Genomic DNA, 24,014 nt, shown 5'->3' on the forward strand with positions numbered 1-24,014 from the left:
GCTTACCCTACTGAATCACCCCAATCACAAAAAAAAAAAAAATTATCCTGTCCGTTACTTTCTTGTTCACCTCAGCAATTTATAAAAAACTTTTCTACATCTTTCTGAACCCCTTTAACTACAGAACAAAATAATTTTGTGTAATGTGTTTTTCTAGAAAATTCTCACAACATACTACTATAAACTGTGTTGATCATATTGCCCTGGTGTCTATCTCGATAGCTCTGGCTGCTATGTGGACAACTTGGGTTCAATTTCTGGTACTGCTGGGATTTTTCCTTAGTATGAGGACTGAAATGGGGAGCACTCAGCTTCATGATACCAACTGAGGAGCTACAGGAGTGAGAAGTAGTGGCTCCAAGGTCAGGAAAGCTGACAAAAAAGGCCGGGAGAGCAGAACACTGAGCTTTGACTTCAACATTGCCACTGGAGTCAGGAACAAACAATTACTGGAGGTAACAGACAAGTGGTGGGGGTCTCATTCTTCTCCCACATCATATTACACTTGATTGTGAACAAGGTGGGGCAGGCAGAAGTGATACTAGTGATAAGTAAAACCTGCCATGCATGATTTGTGGCTTGCCAAATATAAATGTAATGGTAAAAAAGATTTCTACATTGTTGCTTGAATCACTACAGGAATCAAGATGTTTAATACAACACAAAATTACAGAAAGTACAATAACTGGCAATGTCCGCGCCCGGTAGCTGAGCGGTCAGCGCGACAGAATGTCAATCCAAAGGGTCCGGGTTTGATTCCCGGCTGGGTCGGAGGTTTTCTCCGCTCAGGGACTGGGTGTTCTGTTGTCCTAATCATCATCATTATTTCATCTGCATCGACACGCAAGTCGCCGAAGTGGCGGCAACTTGAAAGACTTGCACCAGGCGAACAGTCTACCCGACGGGATGCCCTCGTCACATGACATTATTATACTGGCAATGTGTTAATACAATGTTCACTGATGGTTTTCACAAAAATAGTCATCTCAGTGATAAAAAAAGTCAAACAAAGCTCACAGCATAGCAGAAATAGTGTGCATCAAGTATAAATGTTTGTCATAATGCTATACATACAGAGGCAGAATTTGAACAGAATTGCAGTAATAATCAGTTCCACATCGAGTGTCCTAAATCTTAACATTATCACTATTAATTACCACACAAGCTAATCTACATGAAGTTTCAAGCTACACATAATTAAACAATGTATAAGTGAAAGTGTTTCCTGATAATGTATGCTTACCTGGTAATCTGGAGACAGTGATGACAAAATCATTGTCACCTGAGGTGTATTCAGGTTGAATAATGCAATTAGAGCGTTCTGAGCGGCTTTTCTGATTTCAGCTGATTTCTGATCATTTGTCCAACTGATTACTTTGGCTAAAGCTGCAGCTGCTTCTCGGGCACCTGGGTTAAAGGATGAGGCATCCATATAGGATGCAAGCTGGGCCAAGTATTGAAGAACAGCTACTTTAACTTTAGAATTGGGTGTTTGAGTCTGATCAACCAGGAACCTTATAATTGCATTCATTTGGAGTTCCAGTGAAAATGATTCCCTGCAGGATAAAGCAAGAAAATATAAAAACAAAATTATTAGAAATATTAAGCAAACTTAGAAAACAGCAGCACACACAGCCAAATGAGATTTAAAACTTTCACACCACTTTGGCAAGTTGCATGTGCATCTTAAAAATATTATAATGGAAAATTTTAAAACTAAATATAGTTGTAGAGGATTATGGAGGGAGGGAGGGAGAGAACGCATGACTAAAAACACAGATAAAACATTTAATAAAAATGTGTACTGCTACGGGTGGGGGGCGGGGGGACCATAAATATAAAGCTCCCTTTCATAATTCAAATGAATAGTTGCACCTCTTTCTTGTTTTCTGCTGCTAAGATTCCCCAGCTGGCTCTGAATATGAAAGCACAAAATTATGAAAGCTACTATTGTCTTACATCAACAGAATTTGTTAATTTGTGTAGTAATGTAAAACTCAAATCCGAATACCTACTTCAACACAGAACAGATAACACATTTTGCAAATTTAAAATATATAACACTTACCTTACAATAGATAATGACTTGTGTATTTTATTTTGGATTGAACCCAGCAAATCTCCACCAAGTTTATTCATGAGACGTGTAAGCAGAATGTATATCCAATCATGTAAATCATCTTTATGTGCTAGAATTAGTTCATTTAGAGTATCCAGAAACATACTGAAGACCTGCAAAATTCAAAGCACAGTTTGAGAATATCAGTACAAAAGATTATACGCAGAACAGAAACAAATAATTGATAAAATGAAAACTGTCAACAGAGTGATAAGAAAAAGTCAATAAGCTAGTAAATAAATGACAAAGGAGTGTGTGTGGTGATCATTTTGTGGTGGAATCTCTTTCTTTGTCTGCACTTGCTTCCTAATATATAATGAGAGAAATTTGGTTCTGCCTTCAGCAAACACAATTTTTCTTGTTTTACTACCACGTTTCAGTGAAGTTTCTCCATCTTCAGTTAGACATCCTGCAGAAGCACGAAAACACAAAATCTACAAAAAATGACATAACGGAAGGCAATAATCATAGCTGTACTACAAATACCAAAGAGACTTGTGAATACAAATATGTAATAATAAGATAATAAATAAAACCAACTGAAGATAGGAAAACTCCAAAACACGCTTGGCTAGTAAGACAAGAGAAACTGTGTTTGTCCAAGGTGGAACCACGTTTTCCTTATTGCATATTTGTTGTGGTAGGTAGTTGTGGGTACAAAAGAGGTGCGGAGCAGTAAGTGTGTGTGTGTGTGTGGGGGGGGGGGGGGGGGGGGATAGCACGTTACATATTGAGGAAGGTGCTAGTCCTGCCTGTGGCAGCGTGTAGGGACAGGATAGTGGGCTACTAGGTGCCGCATCAGGAAATTTTGCTTGAGGAGGGAAAGGGGGGGAGGGGGGGGAGTGAAAAGCAGAGAAGGGGAAAGGTCTATACAGACGTTCTGCAAGGATGTAAGGTGTGTGCAGGGCTGGAGTGGGAGCTGGGAAGAGGATAGACAGGTGCAGGGAAAGGGATTAGTGAAGGTCAACGGCACGACGGACGATATGTTGCACGGAGAGTTCTCACGTGTGCTATTCACAAAAGCTGGTGTTGGTGGGAAGAATCCACAAGTCAGAGACTGCAAAGCAGTTGCTGAGGTCAAGCACATAGTGTTGGACAGCATGCTCAGCAACTAGGTGGTCCAGCTGTCTCTAGACCACAGTTTCGCAGTGGCCATTCAATTAGACAGACAGCTAGTTGGTGATCATGCCCACATAGAATGTGACACAGTGGTTCCAGCTAAGTTCATAGATCATACAGCTGCTTCCAAAAGTGGCCCTGCTGCTGATGGGGTAGGAGATGCCTGTGACAGGACTGGAATAGGTGGTGGGAGGAGGATGTAAGGAATAGGTTTTGGATGCAAGTTTATTGAAAGGATATGAGCCTGATACAGAGGGATTGGGAACAAGATTGGAGTTGGGAAGAAAAGGATGTCGTGTCCATTGTGTGCATGTTGGAATATCAGACAGTGGTAGGGGTTATTACTTCAGAGTGTGACAAGAAGTATGCAAAATCTTGGTGGAGAACAGATTCATTAGCTCCAGTTCTGGGTGGAACCCAGTAGTAGGGAAGGGTGAGAGTGTTCATTTGTTTGTTTCTCTGTAATGATGAGCAGTCCCCCTCCATATACACCACTAATTCCTTCGTTCCCTGGACTCAGCCTTAATTAGTCCTTGTTGTCCACCTGACTATCCCCTTCCTTATTCCCAAAGAAGCCTTCTATCCACCAGATCACCTACATAATCCTTTCTCCTTTTCTGCCCCCCACCCCCCTCCTACCCCCAGCACAAACTTCTTTTCTTTTCTTCTCTCTCTCTCTCTCTCTCTCTCTCTCACACACACACACACACACACACACACAAACAAACACACACACACACACACACACCGCAAAATGACTGTGCCAGGAATGGCGGAGAAATGCAAACTCATACAGAGGCTTACCAATAATCATCCATTTGTGCATAATTTGCAAATGGAACATGAAAGTATGCAAATTATAGTGATACCAAAGTACTCTCCACCATAAATTGAGGTAAGACTGCTTGGGAACTGTAGAGGTATAAGTGGGTCACTGAAAGAAAATCTGTGACAGCCAACGGAAAAGTTGCCAATGCTATTATGCGGCTGTTTGTTGTTACACCATGTCAGTCGTCTGACTGAATATCACACCAGATAATTGTAGGTTTGTTACAATACGATACTAGTGAAGTGTGAAAAAAAAAAAAAAAAAAAAAAAAAAAAAAAAAAAAAAATGCTAATAACCTCAGAGGATCAAAACATACTCTCTTTGTTGTTATAAAGAGAAAGTTTGGAAATATATGCTGTGGAAAAGTAAAGATTACAATGTTTCAGTATTTGAATGCATAGATTCATCTCTTACCCGCAGCTATGTAAAAGGGCACTCTCCACAGTCTTCAAAGAGTGTCGTCATTATCCACATCTCCTATGTCATTGTCCCCATCTTCACTGCTGCTGCTATCATCCCCTAATCTTATTATAACCTCTTCCACTCTTTGTTACAGAGCACCTTCTTGTTGTCATGCCTCTTCCCAGATGTACCACATACGTTAGACAGTATTGTTTCACTTTATGATCGTGATACTGCCCAATACTTCACACGCAGAAAATTGGACATCTTTTAATTTTAAGAGTTTTATTTTAGTCTGCAACATATGATTTCAACTGAGGTGACACAAGTTCTATTTGCATTGAAACGGCAGTACTAAGGTGGAAGTTGGAACATATGACCATTGTATTCAGTAATTTTGTCAATTTCATAAACGGTATTACGTGATTTATGCTCTTTCAAGAATGACAGCAGTTCTGACTTCTTCATTTCCCTATCAAGTGAATCTTTGCAGTTCTTCCTAGCCCATCCATAATGTCATTCTTCCTGATGCTGCAGCATGTAGAGGCTCTACTTAACTGCACTAAGTGGTATGGTGCATTATATTACAGGAAGTTCTTATTTTTGGAAGAACCACTCTTTAAATTTTTTTGCCGACATTTATATGCGCTAGTCCCCCCCGATTTCTTTGATGTAAAAAACTGTGGAGGATAATAAAAGCATTTGGAACAAACCCACCAATTGCTCCAGCATGTAAAAGATTGAGCTGACTGCCTTTTCCAACTGGAGCTTTCATCGTTCCTCATGTGATGTCATAATTCCACAGAGTCAGTAGGGAACGACCAGCACTTACCAACATTTTGTCCAATCAAATGATTTTTTAATGTCTGCACTACTTTTTTAGTATCACTAAAAGGCTGAGTTTTTTCTCTGGAAAACAACTCAACTCGCTGCCTTGTAGTGAGAGAAGCAGCTTCTTCTGGGTAGGATATTCTTTCTGCATGTAATAGTCTCACAGGTCCCTGAAGTGCACCCTCCTTAACATTATCCAGTTCTACTGTTTTAGCAGCATGCACTACCATGGAGTCAAAATAGCAGCAGTTGGTTCCTCCAGATCTCCAGTACTCTCTCCCTCATTTTTATCCTTACAGAGGTCGCTTCAGTTTTCAGAGCAGCAGCTACTCATTCTATGACTTCTGAAGACAGTGTAAATGGTCCATCATTATCCCTTTCTTCCTCGAAATAGCATTGTACATTATATAAGAGTTAATGAGATTGGATCCTCATGGTAGATGAGATTGGATCTTTATGGTAGTGCCCTATGGCAATATTTACAAATTCCTAGGCTCCCCCCACACGATGCGCTCCAAGTGTGGGTAGTGTCAAGGGACATTATTCCTGTCACCTGACTATACACACAAGATGCAATCTAACTCAGTTCATAAATATAACTTAAAAGAAAGCAGTTAGTATAAACAAAGTGTTTTGAATTGAACATGGATACAACAAAAATACAATTGTTCAAAACATCAATTCTAAGTCTAAATAAAATAAAATTTAAATCAACCTTTATTGTTGAAAAGAAAGACAAAGTTAAATATTAATATGTCTAAACTTACTTTTGTATGGGAGTCCATGAACATTTTGGTAAAAATTTCAGTTACTCATTGGAGTTCAACGCGTCTTAGTCTGTTTTCATTTTGGAAATATGCTTGCAATGAGACCAGCCCATCCTTACGCTCATTCCAGTGTGTGCTGGCACAGTTGTTTATGATGTCCGATATGTTCTACAGGGAAAAGAAACAAAAAAGTGTACCAACTGTAACATGTTAAAACACATTATAATATTTTGTCTCCATGTCCCAGTGAGAAACACATTTAAGTTCATGTTTATTTTGAGACAATTAATTACACAAGTATACTCAAATGGGTCTTTTTTATTATTTCTGTCAAATTTTAAAATTGTGACACTTAAAGTTGTGGCATCATCAATGGATTTAAAAAAACTGTGTGCCATGGAAGATGGTTCTACAGACATGTTCTCAGAATGTTACTTGTAAAACAATACATATGGTAATAATGTAAAAATATTAATGATGATGACAGTTAACGGAGACAAATTCCTGGACACTATTTATTGAGCTGCATGAAAATTGATCTGCAGGATGAAATTCTCAATATGTGTATAAATACATGTAAAATACATTAAATATATGTTAAACATATTTAATATGTGCATATGTGGGCAATGCTACAGGTAAAAGGCTCATCCTAAACCCCTGGAACAATTTCAACCAAATTTGGTACACACATTAATTACGATCTAGAAAGAGATACTGCGGGAGTAAAATCCACCAGCCTCCTATTGAGAAGAGGGTGATACCATGGAGGGATATGAGGAGTGGAGGAGATGGACAGAGATAAGGGAACGTAAAAAATGGAAAGCGGAGGGGGGGGGGGGGGGGGATGGACAGAGAAAGGAAAGATGAGGAGAGGGACAGAAACAGAGGGAGGAAGATATAGGTATAGAGAGAGGGAGGAGGAAATGAAGAGAGAGAGGGGGAGGAAGAAGAAATGAACAGAAAGAGGGCAGACGAGGAGATGAACAGGGAAAGGATAGCGGAGGTAGTGGACAGATATTGAGTAGGAGATACGGGGGAGGGAGGGGGGGGGGGAACCAGACAGACAAACACAGGAAGAAGAGGAAATGGAATGAAATGGGAGAGAAGCAGACAGACGGGGGGAGGAGCAGACCGACAGTGGAGGGGGGGGGGGAGCAGACCGACAGTGGGGGGGAGGAGCAGACCGACAGAGGGGGGAGGGAGCAGACCGCCAGTGGGGGGGGGGAGGAGCAGACCGACAGTGGGGGGAGGGGAGGAGCAGACCGACAGAGGGGGGAGGGGAGGGGCGCACAGTCAGAGGGGGGAGGGGAGGGGCGCACAGACAGAGGGGCGAGGGGAGGAGCGCACAGACAGAGGGGGGAGGGGAGGAGCGCACAGACTGAGGGGGGAGGGGAGGAGCGCACAGACAGAGGGGGGAGGGGAGGAGCGCACAGACAGAGGGGGGAGGGGAGGAGCGCACAGACAGAGGGGGTAGGGGAGGAGCGCACAGACAGAGGGAGGGAGGGGAGGAGCGCACAGACAGAGGGGGGAGGGGAGGAGCGCACAGACAGAGGGGGGAGGGGAGGAGCGCACAGACAGAGGGGGGAGGGGAGGAGCGCACAGACAGAGGGGTGAGGGGGGAGCGCACAGACAGAGGGGGGAGGGGAGGAGCGCACAGACAGAGGGGGGAGGGCAGGAGCACACAGACAGAGGGGGGAGGGGAGGAGCGCACAGACAGAGGGGGGAGGGGAGGAGCGCACAGACAGAGGGGGGAGGGGAGGAGCGCACAGACAGGGGGGGGGAGGAGCGCACAGACAGAGGGGGGGAGCGCACAGACAGAGGGGGGGGGAGCGCACAAACAGAGGGGGGAGGAGCGCACAGACAGGGGGAGAGGAGCACACAGACAGGGGGAGAGGAGCACACAGACAGGGGGGGAGCACACAGAAAGAGGGGTGGAGCACACAGACAGAGGGGTGGAGCACACAGACAGAGGGGTGGAGCACACAGCCAGAGGGGGGGGGGGAGGAGCACACAGACAGAGCGGGGGAGGAGCACACAGACAGAGGGGGGGAAGAGCACACAGACAGAGGTGGGAGGAGACGGACAGAAGAGGTGGGGAGGAGACGGACAGAAGAGGTGGGGAGGAGACGGACAGAAGAGGTGGGGAGGAGACGGACAGAAGAGGTGGGGAGGAGACGGACAGAAGAGAGGGGTAGCAGATGGACAGAGATAGAAGGAAGGAGTAGATAGGCAGAGACGGGTGTAGGAGGAGATGGATAGAGAGATGGAGTATGCAGGCAATGCCAAGTATTCAGATAGTTGAATTACAAACACTGGTAAGGCAAGCTTAGAAACATTGAAGGCAGAGGTGGCTAAGACACGAATTACTGATGAAATATAGGCACTCATCAATGAAATAAGGAAATATATGGAATCAAAGGACATGATTGCTAAACAACAGTACTAGATGCTTAATACGAAATCAAAATGAGAAATAAACAAAATCAAGGTAAATGAGAAAGAACTTGTAGGGCAACAGGAAACACTTGTTCACAAGAAAAGAGTCACCACATATAAAAATTTCAAACATAATATTTGGGAAACCACTTATAAAGTACATTTGTGGGGACATGATTATGTGCGAAAAATGAGCAAATATATGGCAGGAGAATATAAAAAGTCTTTATTACGCAGAAGAGCAGTTACACAGTGAGAAGAAGAGACTGATGTGGGAGAAGAGAGATATTACAGGCATAAACACCCATCAAAGGGAATGTCAACTACTCACATGACAGCACAGCAAATGTTTGGGACAACAGTTCCACAAGTACTATTCAAAAGTGTGATGATCAACAAATTTAAATTAATTCAATTGTGTTCAATGTTATAAATCTGATCATTACAAATACCTTCAAAGCAGTAATGATTAATGGCAGTGACACTGCTGGTGGTGTAGTGGTAGTGTGTTATGATGAAAGATACAACCCTGTTAAGTGTCTCGTGACACTGAGTACCAAAAGGTGATACTATAAACAAAAAATAATAAAAAAAAGTAGTGTCAAAATGATGATAAAACTACAATGTTAACAAACTGTTTATGGTGGTAAAAACTGGATCTCCATCACACCTCGAAGCTCGCTTCGACCCAAATACTCCAAAAACAAAAACAAATTAGATTTCTGTAGAGAGCACAATTAAACCCTGCTGTCATCATAAAAAGAACAGAAAACAAGTAAAAAAATCAATCTAATTATTGTAACCCTTACTTGATACGCTTTTATGGAGCAACATGCTTGACACATTGGGGCATGGAAGTAGTGGGTGGGGGGATCGCACTCCAATGACAAAAACTGTTATAACAAATAATCTACTGAACAACTTCACTTGAAAACTTTTATAGCTGCTCAAAAAACTCACTTTTTGAAGTTATATGGGTTATATAATCAAAAAATAAGAAAAACAACAACAAAAAATTGAAAACATTAAAGGTTCTTTAAAAGAAATCATGTAAATGGCCAAAAATTTAACTGAGTTTCCTGAAGTTAGAGATATACAGGGTGGTCCACTGATCATGACCGGGCCAAATATATCATGAAATAAGCGTCAAATGAAAAAACTACAAAGAACAAAACTGAATGGGGAAACCAGATGGCGCTATGGTTGGCCCGCTAGATGGCGCTGCCATTGGTCAAATGGATATCAAACTGCATTTTTTTAAATAGGAAACCCCATTTTTTATCACATATTCGTGTAGTACGTAAGGAAATATGAATGTTTTAGTTGGACCACTTTTTCGCTTTGTGATAGATGGTGCTGTAATAATCACAAACATATGGCTCACAATTTTAGACAAACAGTTGGTAACAGGTAGGTTTTTGAAATTAAAATACAGAACATAGGTACATTTGAACATTTTATTTCGGTTGTTCCAATGTGATACATGTACCTTTGTGAACTTATCATTTCTGAGAACGCATGCTGTTACAGCGTGATTACCTGTACATACCACATTAATGCAATAAATGCTCAAAATGATGTCTGTCAACCTCAATGCATTTGGCAATACGTGTAACGACATTCCTCTCAACAGCGAGTAGTACGCCTTCCGTACTGTTCGCACATGCATTGACAATGCGCTGATGCATGTTGTCAGGCACTGTCGGTGGATCACGATAGCAAATATCCTTCAACTTTCGCCACAGAAAGAAATCTGGGGACGTCAGATCTGGTAATTGTGCGGGCCATGGTATGGTGCTTCGACGACCAATCCACCTGTCATGAAATATGCTATTCAGTACCACTTCAACTGCACATGGGCTATCTATTCAGTACCACTTCAACTGCACATGGGCTATGTGCTGGACATACATCATGTTGGAAGTACATCGCCAATCTGTCATGCAGTGAAACATCTTTTAGAAACATCGGTAGAACATTACGTAGGAAATCAGCATACATTGCACTATTTAGATTGCCATCGATAAAATGGGGGCCAATTATCCTTCCTCCAATAATGCCGCACCATACACTAATCCGCCAAGATCGCTGATGTTCCACTTGTCGTACCCATCCGTACCCATTTTCCGTTGCTCAGTAGTGCATATTATGCCGGTTTACATTACCGCTGTTGGTGAATGATGCTTCGTCGCTAAATAGAACGCGTGCAAAAAATCTGTCATCATCCCGTAATTTCTCTTGTGGCCAGTGGAAGAACTGTACACGACGTTCAAAGTCATCACCATGCAATGCCTGGTGTATAGAAATATAGTGTGGGTGCAATCAATGTTGATGTAGCATTCTCAACACTGATGTTTTTGAGATTCCCGATTCTCGCGCAATTTGTCTGCTACTGATGTATGGATTAGCCGTGACAGCAGCTAAAACACCTATTTGAGCATCATCATTTGTTGCAGGTCGTGGTTGATGTTTCACATGTGGCTAAACACTTCCTGTTTCCTTAAATAACGTAACTATCCAGCGAACAGTCAGGACACTTCGATGATGTTGTCCAGGATACCGAGCAGCATACATAGCACACGCCCGTTGGGCATTTTGATCACAATAACCATACATCAACACAATATTGACGTTTTCTGCAATTGGTAAACAGTCCATTTTAACACAGGTAATGTATCATGAAGCAAATGCCGTCCGCATTGGCGGAATGTTACGTGGTACCACGTACTTATAGGTTTGTGACTATTACAGCGCTATCTATCACAAAGCGAAAAAAGTGGTTCAACTAAAACATTCATATTTCTTTACGTATTACACGAATATGTAATAAAAAATGGGGGCTCCTATTGAAAAAAACGCAGTTGATATCCGTTTTACCTATGGCAGCACCATCTAACGGGCCAACCATAGTGCCATCTGGTTTCCCCCTTCAAGCTAGACGAGTTTCATTCTTTGTAGTTTTTTTCGTTTGATGCTTATTTCGTGAGATGTTTGGCCCAGTCACTATCAACTACATAAAGAAGCATATTAATTCTGAAAAATGAAAGGTATGCCTATCGTGAAGAAGTGAAAAAGCTGTTACCATCAAAATAAGCAAAGTTTTTATTGTTTAAGAACAATATTCAAGTGATTTTGATTAGAAAATAGAAGAAACCTGTTCATTATAATGAAATGAAAGAATTTCAGTCAAATTTGCATAGCTTTAACATGCACACTCATCACAGATTAATGTAAGTCCCATAGTGCTTAGAGCTGTCACAGATTAATGATTTTTGTACACTTCAAGTAACCTATCACATATACGTCGAGTTTGCAAATTACACACCATCTCATTATTAGAACAGAACATCTATTGTAAAGAAAAGAAGGGGAGAAGACATGATAAAACAAAGTGCACATACTTGAAATAAAATGCATTTAAATTTCGCAGACTCGATCTAACTTGACACCCTTGGGTGTAGGCAACCCCAGTCAACTTAGGATAGTTGCCATAGACAAACGGCCACTTTCAGAGTGGAGCAACTGACTCTTGGGTGTAGTGGTACTATAAAAATCATAATAGATAGTGCTATAAGCCCAAGTTTCTACGTTTTACATAGTTAAAGTACAGTCTCCTGCAGATGGGTGGTTTACTTGCTTCTGCAATTCCTTCTAATTGGTCCCCAGAACCATTAAATTTTCAGCAAACAATTTTGTTGTTATTCTCTCACCTATCCCTATTGTCACTTGTGACATTACATATATTATCCATCATCACAATGAAAAGCAATGGAGATACTCCACTTCCTAGTTTTAGATCATTTTTCTGTGTTAGTCATCCTGTTCTCCCTTTTCCCACTCTCACTGAACTCTCATACAATAATTAAGTACAGAATATTTTGAATATATTTTGTAAATACTGGTACTACTAAAAGGTTACTCTTAATAATTCTTTAAAGCTGACAATTGAAACAGACATTTTCCTTCAAATGCTACGAAAGACGAGCAGAAAAATATAAAACTTACAAATATAAAACTTACATCACCAGACCTCCTGTAGCAATCAAGAGATCGCTCTGAACACACACTGGATGTCTCACTGTCATCTGAATGATCATCAAACGATCTGTATGCCTTGCGGCTGAGTGGTACTCGGCTGCCAACTTCATTTCCGTCAACTGAGTCGAATGTCTGTTTGGAAGTAAGAAAGTTGCTGATGTAAGAATAGCCGTATAAAGTATTTTAACACTTAAATGTACAACAATTAAAACAACAATTACAATGAATGTTCTGAGAAAGTAACGCAAATTACTGGTTCTCCAAAACCTTAACAGCAAACCATTAAGTCCTCTCCTTCACATATGTTTACTGGTCCTCTCAAAATCACAATATACCTTCCTAAGATATTAACCTAGATATTTTTATCCAAGCAAACACCATCACTTTTGAGAGGGTCAAAACCATGTCGGCTGAACATTTTGTTTACTTTTGTAAAGAGAAAGGAATTGCACAAGACTAGATAAGGGCTGTAAGATGACAACAACTCATTTTAGGAGTGTCACAAAATATTTAGGTTTGGTTGCCCTGATGACAGACACACACATTGTCTGACGTAGGTGTATCTCTTTCCTCATTATGTGGATTCTTTCCAAAACCTCATTAGGTTGTTGCAGTAAATAAATTTACAGTCACCACTTTATCTTCTTCAGTATACTTAAATCCACTTCCAGTTTTTCTTTGTGATGAGATCACGTGTGGCAGATAAGTTTGCTTCGAATATCAAGAGCCTAACATTTTTTATGTACAAACTGAACATGGTGTTAATGCCTTAACCACACTAACTATAACTGTTTATATCAGAATATGTAATTCATCGGTTGTAAACCACACTTTAAGCATTCTATAAACTTTGGTAGTAGCATCCTAACTTGAACAATCATAATTTCAGTTTATATCTATTTTAATTAAAGAACCTGTTTTGAGGAATTTTAGAAGTTTGAGTGAGGTGTACAACATATTTCATAGTATATCAATAGCTGCAAGCTACAGTTGTGCATTCTACAGATTTTATCAGAAGCACTTGGAGTGTAGGTACTTACATAATTTGAATATGTTTATACTTTTTTTCTGCTACTATAAATATCAAATTGCATTCCATTCATTTTTCCTCTCAATAACAGTACATACTGCCTGTAGCAGTCATAAAGGTCTGCTTTTTTCAAACCTTGTTATATGGGTCGATTAGTGAGCATAATTATGACAAAACAGAAGTTTGAGACAGAAAGTTCCAACAGCTTGAAAGAATCAGAAAATTTGATTACAATTTCTATATCATCATAAAACAAATCAAATACCGGCTGAAAACACTTCAGTTCTTAAACAGAACTTCTAATTTTTGAAGTGCAACAGATCCAAAAGTTAAAAGTGAAGCTGCACCCCTAATTTTAAGTAATTTATTTGCTAAACAGAAAAAAAATATTGCAAGAGAGACACTGCAGCCCCATAGTAAACGCTATTAACAGGCCCAGACTCAGCCAGTTAATATTTCTAAACATATGGAAATTGTTCTAACTGCTGTCAGTTGACTGGAAGCTGCTTTAAGGGGTTTTCTGGGTTGGCTTTTGACAGAGAGAGAAACATACAAGATTCACCAAAGTGCCTTATGCACTATCCTCTCCCAGGGATACTGACTCCTTTCCAGGAAATACTGAATCTATCATTACTTGTCAATTCCAAGGTTGTACTTTGGTCATTCTAGCGACCAGCAGATAGAAGTGAGAAGACACATCCTGTTCATGGAACTGCAATGACAATATGCAGCGCTGCCCTCAGAACTGATTGCTGCCATCTGATTCTTAGCTGAGTGCTAGGTTTGAACCAGAGATTTCAATGGTTATGCAACAAGTTAGGCTGAGACTTCCAACACTTGGGCCAGCAGATTGAGAACTGTAGAGTTTTCCTAAATTGATAAGGGGTGTGCTACACATCAGAGGCTGCTACACAAGTTGCTGATTGGATGCGGGATGCACACAAGCTATTGTTAACTACTATTATTATAATTATTATTATTATTATTTCAATTTGATTACTGATCCAGTTTAAGATAATGATAGCTATAGGAGGCCTTGAAGTTTTAGTCTAAGATCTGAAGAAATGTCCCCCTCAGAAAAAGACAATTACAATCTTAGTGATCAGCTGTTAATGCACAGCAGTATGAGTTTCAGGGTAAATCAAAGTGTATATCGAAAGGATAGGTTAGTGGTAAATTGAGGTGGTGTATTCATCACAGTAGGCAAGAAATTTCACTGAGATAAAAACTGATGCTGCATTCAAGATGGCGTGGGCAAGAGTCAGATTCAAGGGTGAGTGTAAGCTTAGGAGTTGCTCTGTTGCCCACCAGAACCATCCCCTCACCTCAGTATTACATACATTTCCCAGTCATACTGTAATCATAGCAGGAGACTTTAATCATCCAGCAATCAGTTGGGAAAATTACAATTTTGTAAGGAGTTGACATGACAGAAAAACTTTGAAACAATACTAATTGCTTTCTCCGAAAATTATTTGGAACAAGTACTACAGAAGCCCGCTCAATGAGGGAAGTATATTACATCTCATGGCAACAAATAGTACAACAGCATGTGATGGAGGAGATCCTTCATGGTATACAATTTATGTAAACCTAAAGAAACATATGCTACTTGGCACATAGATAGTCGTTTTTCCCTCGCTCTATTTGCGAGTGGAATGGAAAGTACATCATACAGTATCATGCAGATTATGATCGTAGATGTAGATCTATATTTGTTGAACAGCAGATGTAAAACAGAATGTTAGGCTACAGACAGACGGATGCTGAATAACGCACATTTCCTTGTTAACGGGGCTACGAGGGAAAACTTCCATGACTATCGCTACAGAATCTTGAAAAATCCAATGCAATTCTGGTCATATGTAAAGGTTGTAAGCAGCACCATAGTTAGTGTCCAGGAACTCATGGATGATACAGGAATTGAAATAGAGGGTAGTAAACCAAAAGCATAAATGTGGAACTCTTGTTTCCAAATGTTTCTTAACTATTGAATGAAGTTCCAGGACCCAATAGACCCCTTATAAAATTATATGAAGAATTCTGTGGCTGAGTCAGTCTCTCTTTTAAGCATAATGTATCACGAATCTGCAGGAAGGGGGATGATGACTGTCCCCAGTGGCTGGAAGAAAACACACGTCATGCACATCGACAAGATGAGCGGCAGAAGTGATGCACAAAACTATTGTTCAGTTTCATTGACATCCATCTGCTGTAGGACAGTCTGAACTTAAACATAATGAGGTACTTCAAAGAGAATGACCTCGTCTGCCAACCAGCGTACATTCTGAAAACATTGGTCATGTAAAACTAACTAACATATTTTGCACATGACATACTTAAAGCGAAGGACCAAAGTAGTTTGGTACACACAGTATTTATTGACTTTGACTGTATTGAGAATTTCTTTGAAGTATTGATTAGGATGTCAATGAGGCAGTCTTTCTGTTCTCGCAGCAGGACAGACGAGTACATCCTTCATTTATGAATTATTTTTATGAGCTTAAAACAGGAGTGATTTATTTTCAGTTATCTGGGTGGTTACTAGATTAATTTTTAAATTTGAACCATGGACCTTGCCGTTGGTGGGGAGGCTTGCGTGCCTCAGCGATACAGATAGCCGTACCGTAGGTGCAACCACAACGGAGGGGTATCTGTTGAGAGGCCAGACAAACGTGTGGTTCCTGAAGAGGGGCAGCAGCCTTTTCAGTAGTTGCAAGGGCAACAGTCTGGATGATTGACTGAGCTGGCCTTGTAAGAATAACCAAAACGGCATTGCCGTGCCGGTACTGCGAACAGCTGAAAGCAAGGGGAAACTACAGCCGTAATTTTTCCCGAGGGCATGCAGCTTTACTGTATGATTACATGATGATGGCGTCCTCTTGGGTAAAATATTCCGGAGGTAAAATAGTCCCCCATTCGGATCTCCGGGCGGGGACTATTCAAGAGGATGTTGTTATCAGGAGAAAGAAAACTGGCGTTCTACGGATCGGAGCGTGGAATGTCAGATCCCTTAATCGGGCAGGTAGGTTAAAAAATTTAAAAAGGGAAATGGATAGGTTGAAGTTAGATATAGTGGGAATTAGTGAAGTTCGGTGGCAGGAGGAACAAGACTTCTGGTCAGGTGACTACAGGGTTATAAACACATAATCAAATAGGGGTAATGCAGGAGTAGGTTTAATAATGAATAGGAAAATAGGAATGCGGGTAAGCTACTACAAACAGTATAGTGAACGCATTATTGTGGCCAAGATAGATACGAAGCCCACACCTACTACAGTAGTACAAGTTTATATGCCAACTAGCTCTGCAGATGACGAAGAAATTGAAGAAATGTATGATGAAATAAAAGAAATTATTCAGATTGTGAAGGGAGACGAAAATTTAATAGTCATGGGTGACTGGAATTCGAGTGTAGGAAAAGGGAGAGAAGGAAACATAGTAGGTGAATATGGATTGGGGGACAGAAATGAAAGAGGAAGCCGCCTGGTCGAATTTTGCACAGAGCATAACATAATCATAACTAACACTTGGTTTAAGAATCATGAAAGAAGGTTGTATACATGGAAGAACCCTGGAGATACTAAAAGGTATCAGATAGATTATATAATGGTAAGACAGAGATTTAGGAACCAGGTTTTAAATTGTAAGACATTTCCAGGGGCAGATGTGGACTCTGACCACAGTCTATTGGTTATGACCTGTAGACTAAAACTGAAGAAACTGCAAAAAGGTGGGAATTTAAGGAGATGGGACCTGGATAAACTAAAAGAACCAGAGGTTGTACAGAGATTCAGGGAGAGCATAAGGGAGCAATTGACAGGAATGGGGGAAATACACACAGTAGAAGAAGAATGGGTAGCTTTGAGGGATGAAGTAGTGAAGGCAGCAGAGGATCAAGTAGGTAAAAAGACGAGGGCTAGTAGAAATCCTTGGGTAACAGAAAAAATATTGAATTTAATTGATGAAAGGAGAAAATATAAAAATGCAGTAAGTGAAACAGGCAAAAAGGAATACAAACGTCTCAAAAATGAGATTGACAGGAAGTGCAAAATGGCTAAGCAGGGATGGCTAGAGGACAAATGTAAGGATGTAGAGGTCTATCTCACTAGGGGTAAGATAGATACCGCCTACAGGAAAATTAAAGAGACCTTAGGAGATAAGAGAACGACTTGTATGAATATCAAGAGCTCAGATGGAAACACAGTTCTAAGCAAAGAAGGGAAAGCAGAAAGGTGGAAGGAGTATATAGAGGGTCTATACAAGGGCGATGTACTTGAGGACAATATTATGGAAATGGAAGAGGATGTAGATGAAGATGAAATGGGAGATATGATACTGCGTGAAGAGTTTGACAGAGCACTGAAAGACCTGAGTCGAAACAAAGCCCCCGGAGTAGACAATATTCCATTGGAACTACTGACGGCCGTGGGAGAGCCAGTCCTGACAAAACTCTACCATCTGGTGAGGAAGATGTATGAGACAGGCGAAATACCCTCAGACTTCAAGAAGAATATAATAATTCCAATCCCAAAGAAAGCAGGTGTTGACAGATGTGAAAATTACCGAACTATCAGCTTAATAAGTCACAGCTGCAAAATACTAACACGAATTCTTTACAGACGAATGGAAAAACTAGTAGAAGCCAACCTCGGGGAAGATCAGTTTGGATTCCGTAGAAACATTGGAACACGTGAGGCAATACTGACCTTACGACTTATCTTGGAAGAAAGATTAAGGAAAGGCAAACCTATGTTTCTAGCATTTGTAGACTTAGAGAAAGCTTTTGACAATGTTGACTGGAATACTCTCTTTCAAATTCTAAAGGTGGCAGTGGTAAAATACAGGGAGCGAAAGGCTATTTACAATTTGTACAGAAACCAGATGGCAGTTATAAGAGTCGAGGGACATGAAAGGGAAGCAGTGGTTGGGAAGGGAGTAAGACAGGGTTGTAGCCTCTCCCCGATGTTGTTCAATCTGTATATTGAGCAAGCAGTAAAGGAAACAAAAGAAAAATTCGGAGTAGGTATTAAAATTCATGGAGAATTGTAGTTCTGTCAGAGACAGCAAAGGACTTGGAAGAGCAGTTGAATGGAATGGACAGTGTCTTGAAAGGAAGATATATGATGAACATCAACAAAAGCAAAACAAGGATAATGGAATGTAGTCTAATTAAGTCGGGTGATGCTGAGGGAATTAGATTAGGAAATGAGGCACTTAAAGTAGTAAAGGAGTTTTGCTATTTGGGGAGCAAAATAACTGATGATGGTCGAAGTAGAGAGGATATAAAATGTAGGCTGGCAATGGCAAGGAAAGCGTTTCTGAAGAAGAGAAATTTGTTAACATCCAGTATTGATTTAAGTGTCAGGAAGTCATTTCTGAAAGTATTTGTATGGAGTGTAGCCATGTATGGAAGTGAAACATGGACGATAAATAGTTTGGACAAGAAGAGAATAGAAGCTTTCGAAATGTGGTGCTACAGAAGAATGCTGAAGATTAGATGGGTAGATCACATAACTAATGAGGAAGTATTGAATAGTATTGGGGAGAAGAGAAGTTTGTGGCGCAACTTGACCAGAAGAAGGGATCGGTTGGTAGGACATGTTCTGAGGCATCAAGGGATCACCAATTTAGTATTGGAGGGCAGCGTGGAGGGTAAAAATCGTAGAGGGAGACCAAGAGATGAATACACTAAGCAGATTCAGAAGGATGTAGGTTGCAGTAGGTACTGGGAGATGAAAAAGCTTGCACAGGATAGAGTAGCATGGAGAGCTGCATCAAACCAGTCTCAGGACTGAAGACCACAACAACAACAACAACAACATTGCATATTTGGGTACTTACTATACACAGTATAGCATTTTAATACCTGGGTAGTGTAGTGTGAATAGGGACTATGTAATGTAGTCCAGTGTGGATATGAACTGGGACTGCTGTATTCGTATGCAAGTTGAATTGAACCTTCACTCAAAGCTCAATGCGGTGCTGTCTTCAGTCACTCAGCTTGAGGCTGCTGCCGATGGGCGTCACTGCGGAGGGCTGAAAGTGGGGATCTATAGTATGTCCAGCACATTCCATGTGTCCCTCGACTGGTCCACTACTGTTGATGTCCCTGTTATTGCCCACACTGAGGTTGACCCCTCACCAGTGGCTGAATGGGAGGTCATCCCAAGGTGTGACAGGCAACGAAAGACTTTCTGAGATGGGAGGGGAGACTGATCAAAATACCTCTCTGCTTTGTCTGGCAAACAGGATCATGGTACTATCTACAGCTGATACACATCCTGAGCCACACGTAGTTGCTTGCCCTGTTCTAGAGGAAGCCTCTCAACCTGCAAGGTTGCAGAGGGTAGGATCAACAGCCGTTGGAAGCTCTAATGTTAGGCACGTAATGGCACCAATTAGGGACATGGCTACCATGGATGGGAAGAAATCCAGTGGGCACTCTGTGTGCATACCTGGCGGAGTCACCCAAGAGGTGGCATGGGTCCTTCTGAATGCCACAAAAAGTAAAGGATGTAGGTGGTGGCTCATGTACGTACCAACAATAAATGTTGCTTTGGATCAGAAGAGATTCTCTCTGGTTTCAGGTGGCTAGAAGAAATGGTACAGACTGCCGGTCTTACTTGCAAGATGATGGCAGAGATCACCATTTGTAGCATCATCTACAGGGTTGATTGTTGACCTTCAATTATAGACCTTTGATACAGAGCTGAGTGAAGGGTCTGAATCAGAGGCTCCGACAGTTCTGTAACCATGTAGACTGGAGGAGCCTCGAGTTGCGCCACAGGGTGGTGGGCAGGTCAGAGGTCCACTGAACACAGAAAGTGTTGAGTGGGGAGGAAGGGGGGTGCACGCGTGTGGATTGGACTGGGTGATTTTTTAGGTTAGAGGGCCTCAGGGAAAGACAAAATAAGTTTCAATTTTGAAGAGTGATGGCCAGGCACAGAACAAGGGTTGACATAGGAACCGTAGGTATTACATTAGTAAATTGTCGTAGTTGTGTTGGGAAAGAACAAAAGAACCAGGGGCTAGAAAGCACTGAAGCACAATTCGTTCTAGGTAAACAACAGAAAAATTGAGCCAAAATTATTACAAAAGACCTGACGTAGTTCAGAGAGGATACATTTAAATACAGTTGGTGGTTACTGTTAGAAGTAGTCTAACGAAGTTTGGACAAGAAGAGAATAGAAGCTTTCGAAATGTGGTGCTACAGAAGAATGCTGAAGATTATATGGTTAGATCACATAACTAATGAGGAGGTATTGAATAGAATTGGGGAGAAGAGGAGTTTGTGGCACAACTTGACCAGAAGAAGGGATCGGTTGGTAGGACATGTTTTGAGGCATCAAGGGATCACCATTTAGTAATGGAGGGCAGCGTGGAGGGTAAAAATCATAGAGAGAGACCAAGAGATGAATTCACTAAGCAGATTCAGAAGGATGTAGGCTGCAGTAGGTACTGGGAGATGAAGAAGCTTGCACAGGATAAAGTAGCATGGAGAGCTGCATCAAACCAGTCTCCGGACTGAAGACCACAACAACAACAACAACAACAACAACGAAGTAGATAGTTCCTGTGAGTTAGTATATGTAGAGGTTATACTCAACAACTAGAATAAATTAATAATTGGTTCCTTTACTGACCTCCAAAGTCAGATGATACAGCTGCTGAACAGTTCAAAGCAGTCTCCTTTCGAACAGGTACCCCACTCATACAATTATACTTGTTGGTGACTTCTGTCTAGCCTCAATATGTTAGCAAAATAACATATTTGAAGTCAGTGGCAGATACAAAACATTGGCCGAAACTGTACTAAATTGTTTGTTCGAAAATTATTTTAAACAATTAGGTCAGGAGCCCACTAAAAGTGTGAATGGAGGTGAAAACACACTTGACATCTTAGCAACAAATAACCCTGATCAAATTGGGAGCATTGTGATGAATTCAGGGTACAGTGAATGCAAGGTCGTTGTAGCGAGACTGAATACCGCAACACCCAAACCTAACAAGAATAAACACAAAATATACCTATTTAAAAAGTGGAAAAAATTCGCCCGACGCTTTCTTAAGGGACAGCCTCCATTCCCGATGAACTAACTATAAAAGTGTAGACCACATGTAGCTTATATTCGAAGGAATGGTATCAAAGCAACAGAGAGATTTATACCAAACAAATTAATAGCAGATGGAAATAAACTCCAATAATACAAAAAACAGGTCAGAACACTGTCGCACAAGCAACAAAAAAGCATCCCAAATTTAAAAGAATGCAAAATCTCCAAGGTTGGTGATGTTTTACAGAAGCTTGAAATTTAGGGTGAGCTTCAATGCAAGGTGATTTTAATAGTTTTCACAACAAAACTCTGTTTTGACATGTGGTAAAAAATCCAGAGAGACTCTGGTCATACTGGAGGTACACCAGCGGCAAGACGCTATCAACACCTTCAATGCACGATAGTGAAGGTCATGTTGTCAATGACAGTGCCAGTAAGATGGAGTTAAAATACAGTTTTCTGAAATTCCTTTACCAAAGAAGATAACATAAGTTTTCCAGAATTCGAATCAAGAGCTCCTGCCAACATGAGTAACTTAGATGTCGATATCATCAGTGTAGCAAAAAAAGCTAAATCACTTAATAAAGTCCTCCAGTCCAGATTGTATACCAATTAGAGTATGCTGATATAATAGCTCCATGCTTAACAATCATATACAACCACTCACTTGCCAAAATATCCTAACCTACAGACTGGAAAGTTGCAAAGGTCACACCAATACTGGAGTAAGAGTATGAGTAATCCAGTGAATTACAAACCCATACCACTAATGTTGATTTGCAGCAGGATTTTGGAACACATACTACGTTTGAACCTTACGATTCTTAAACCAAGTGTTAAGAATGTTTAAATTATGCTGTGTCCAAAATTTTACCAGGTGCCTTACTCTTTCATTCCTTTTCCCAGTACATATTCATCTTTTTTTTCTTCTTTCTTTCTTTCTATTTTTCCTTCTCTTCTTTTTACTACTGTCAAATTCCAGTCCCCCTTCAAATTTAGGTTTTCCTTTCCCCTTAACTACCTGAACAACATTATATTTCTTATTTCCCATTTCAACTGCACAGCTCTCACCACATCTCTCTGGCCTCCATTCTCCTGGACCCTGTCAAATCATTTAGTTTAGTCTCATCAACATGACATTCTCACTACATCGCTCTGCCCTCTATTCTTCTGGACCCTGTCAAATTATTTATAGAATTTTAGTCTCATCAACATTACATTCTCAAAGTGTTTTCCAGTCACATTTATTTTAGAGGTACACACACACACACACACACACACACACACACACACACACACACACACACACACACACACACAAATTCTCTCTTTTCTGCAGTTTAGTAATGTTCTCTAACTTCTCAGGTTCACCACTATGTTCACTGCTTTAGAGGACTAACTGTCAAACTTTGTATCTGCCAGCACCTCCTATATACATTTTTCTGTACTACTGCATGTCTCAATCTTTCACTTTTGACCTTCCTTCACCCTGAAGATATGCAAAACGACATATAACTGTCATAGTGTGTGATGAGTTAAGATATATGAGGGTTCTACTGTAACACTCTTAGAATGCATGAAAGACAATTAACGCTTCTACTATTTGGTGAGTTGTTACCTCTACATTTTCATTAGTTATTCTAGAAATTTGGTAAAACAATAATACTAAGTTACCTTATCTGCAAAATGTCAATTTCAAAAATAATGTTTTTGTAAATTTTTGACTTACAAGAATACAAACAGTAAGAGTGAAACTGAAGAGAATGAATTGCTTTTATTTCTGTGTATTCCATGCCAGTTTTCATAATGCTGGAAACTTTATGTTCAGTTTCCTCGTAGTTACGTGTGTTGCCAAAAAAAATATATGTAGCCTTAAGGCTTATAAAAAATATTCAGTTCCTTTTTTAAGTGAGTGCAAAATTATGCTTTGATTTTTACTCAGCATGTTTCAAAAAGGGAATTTTTATACCAACAAGTAAACATAGTATTTAGATCACAAGTAGTCATCTGAGTGTTCTGGCCCTTCTCCATTTCTATAAATGTAATCTAAAGAAAGAATTGCATGTCTATGAACTACTGTCAGACTTAGCACATATATTTATGTTACACAGGTGTACACACAAAAAAGAAAAAAAATAGTGACACAATACACTCAAAATAACAATGGGACACTTACCAAGGCATCAGCTAGTGCAGACTCAGCTTCCCGACTCTGTTGTAATATTTTTTGGGCCATCACTGGTCGGGACTGTCCTTGGCGATCACTCACATTGCCAATATGTCCAGACCTCCCTCTGTAGAAAATACAAATTCCAAGTTCAGAACAAATTCTGTTACGAGTATAGTTTAAATAAATACTGAAAAATGCAACATCACAGAGTGT

At 40.5% G+C, this 24,014-nt stretch overlaps 1 protein-coding gene across 1 annotated transcript in view; it reads right to left on the reverse strand.

The window, feature by feature from the left end:
- The window catches only part of LOC126471163 (uncharacterized), a 253,999-nt gene that overhangs the window by 52,370 nt on the left and 177,615 nt on the right, over positions 1-24,014 (reverse strand). Inside the window, 5 exon segments of the mRNA XM_050099266.1 lie at positions 1,244-1,556; positions 2,069-2,232; positions 6,068-6,235; positions 12,512-12,676; positions 23,808-23,925. Of these exon segments, the coding sequence (XP_049955223.1) occupies positions 1,244-1,556; positions 2,069-2,232; positions 6,068-6,235; positions 12,512-12,676; positions 23,808-23,925 (928 nt within the window).

The sequence above is a fragment of the Schistocerca serialis genome, chromosome 3 (genome assembly GCF_023864345.2).
Source record: "Schistocerca serialis cubense isolate TAMUIC-IGC-003099 chromosome 3, iqSchSeri2.2, whole genome shotgun sequence".
In the NCBI taxonomy this organism is placed as follows: Eukaryota; Metazoa; Arthropoda; class Insecta; order Orthoptera; family Acrididae; genus Schistocerca; species Schistocerca serialis.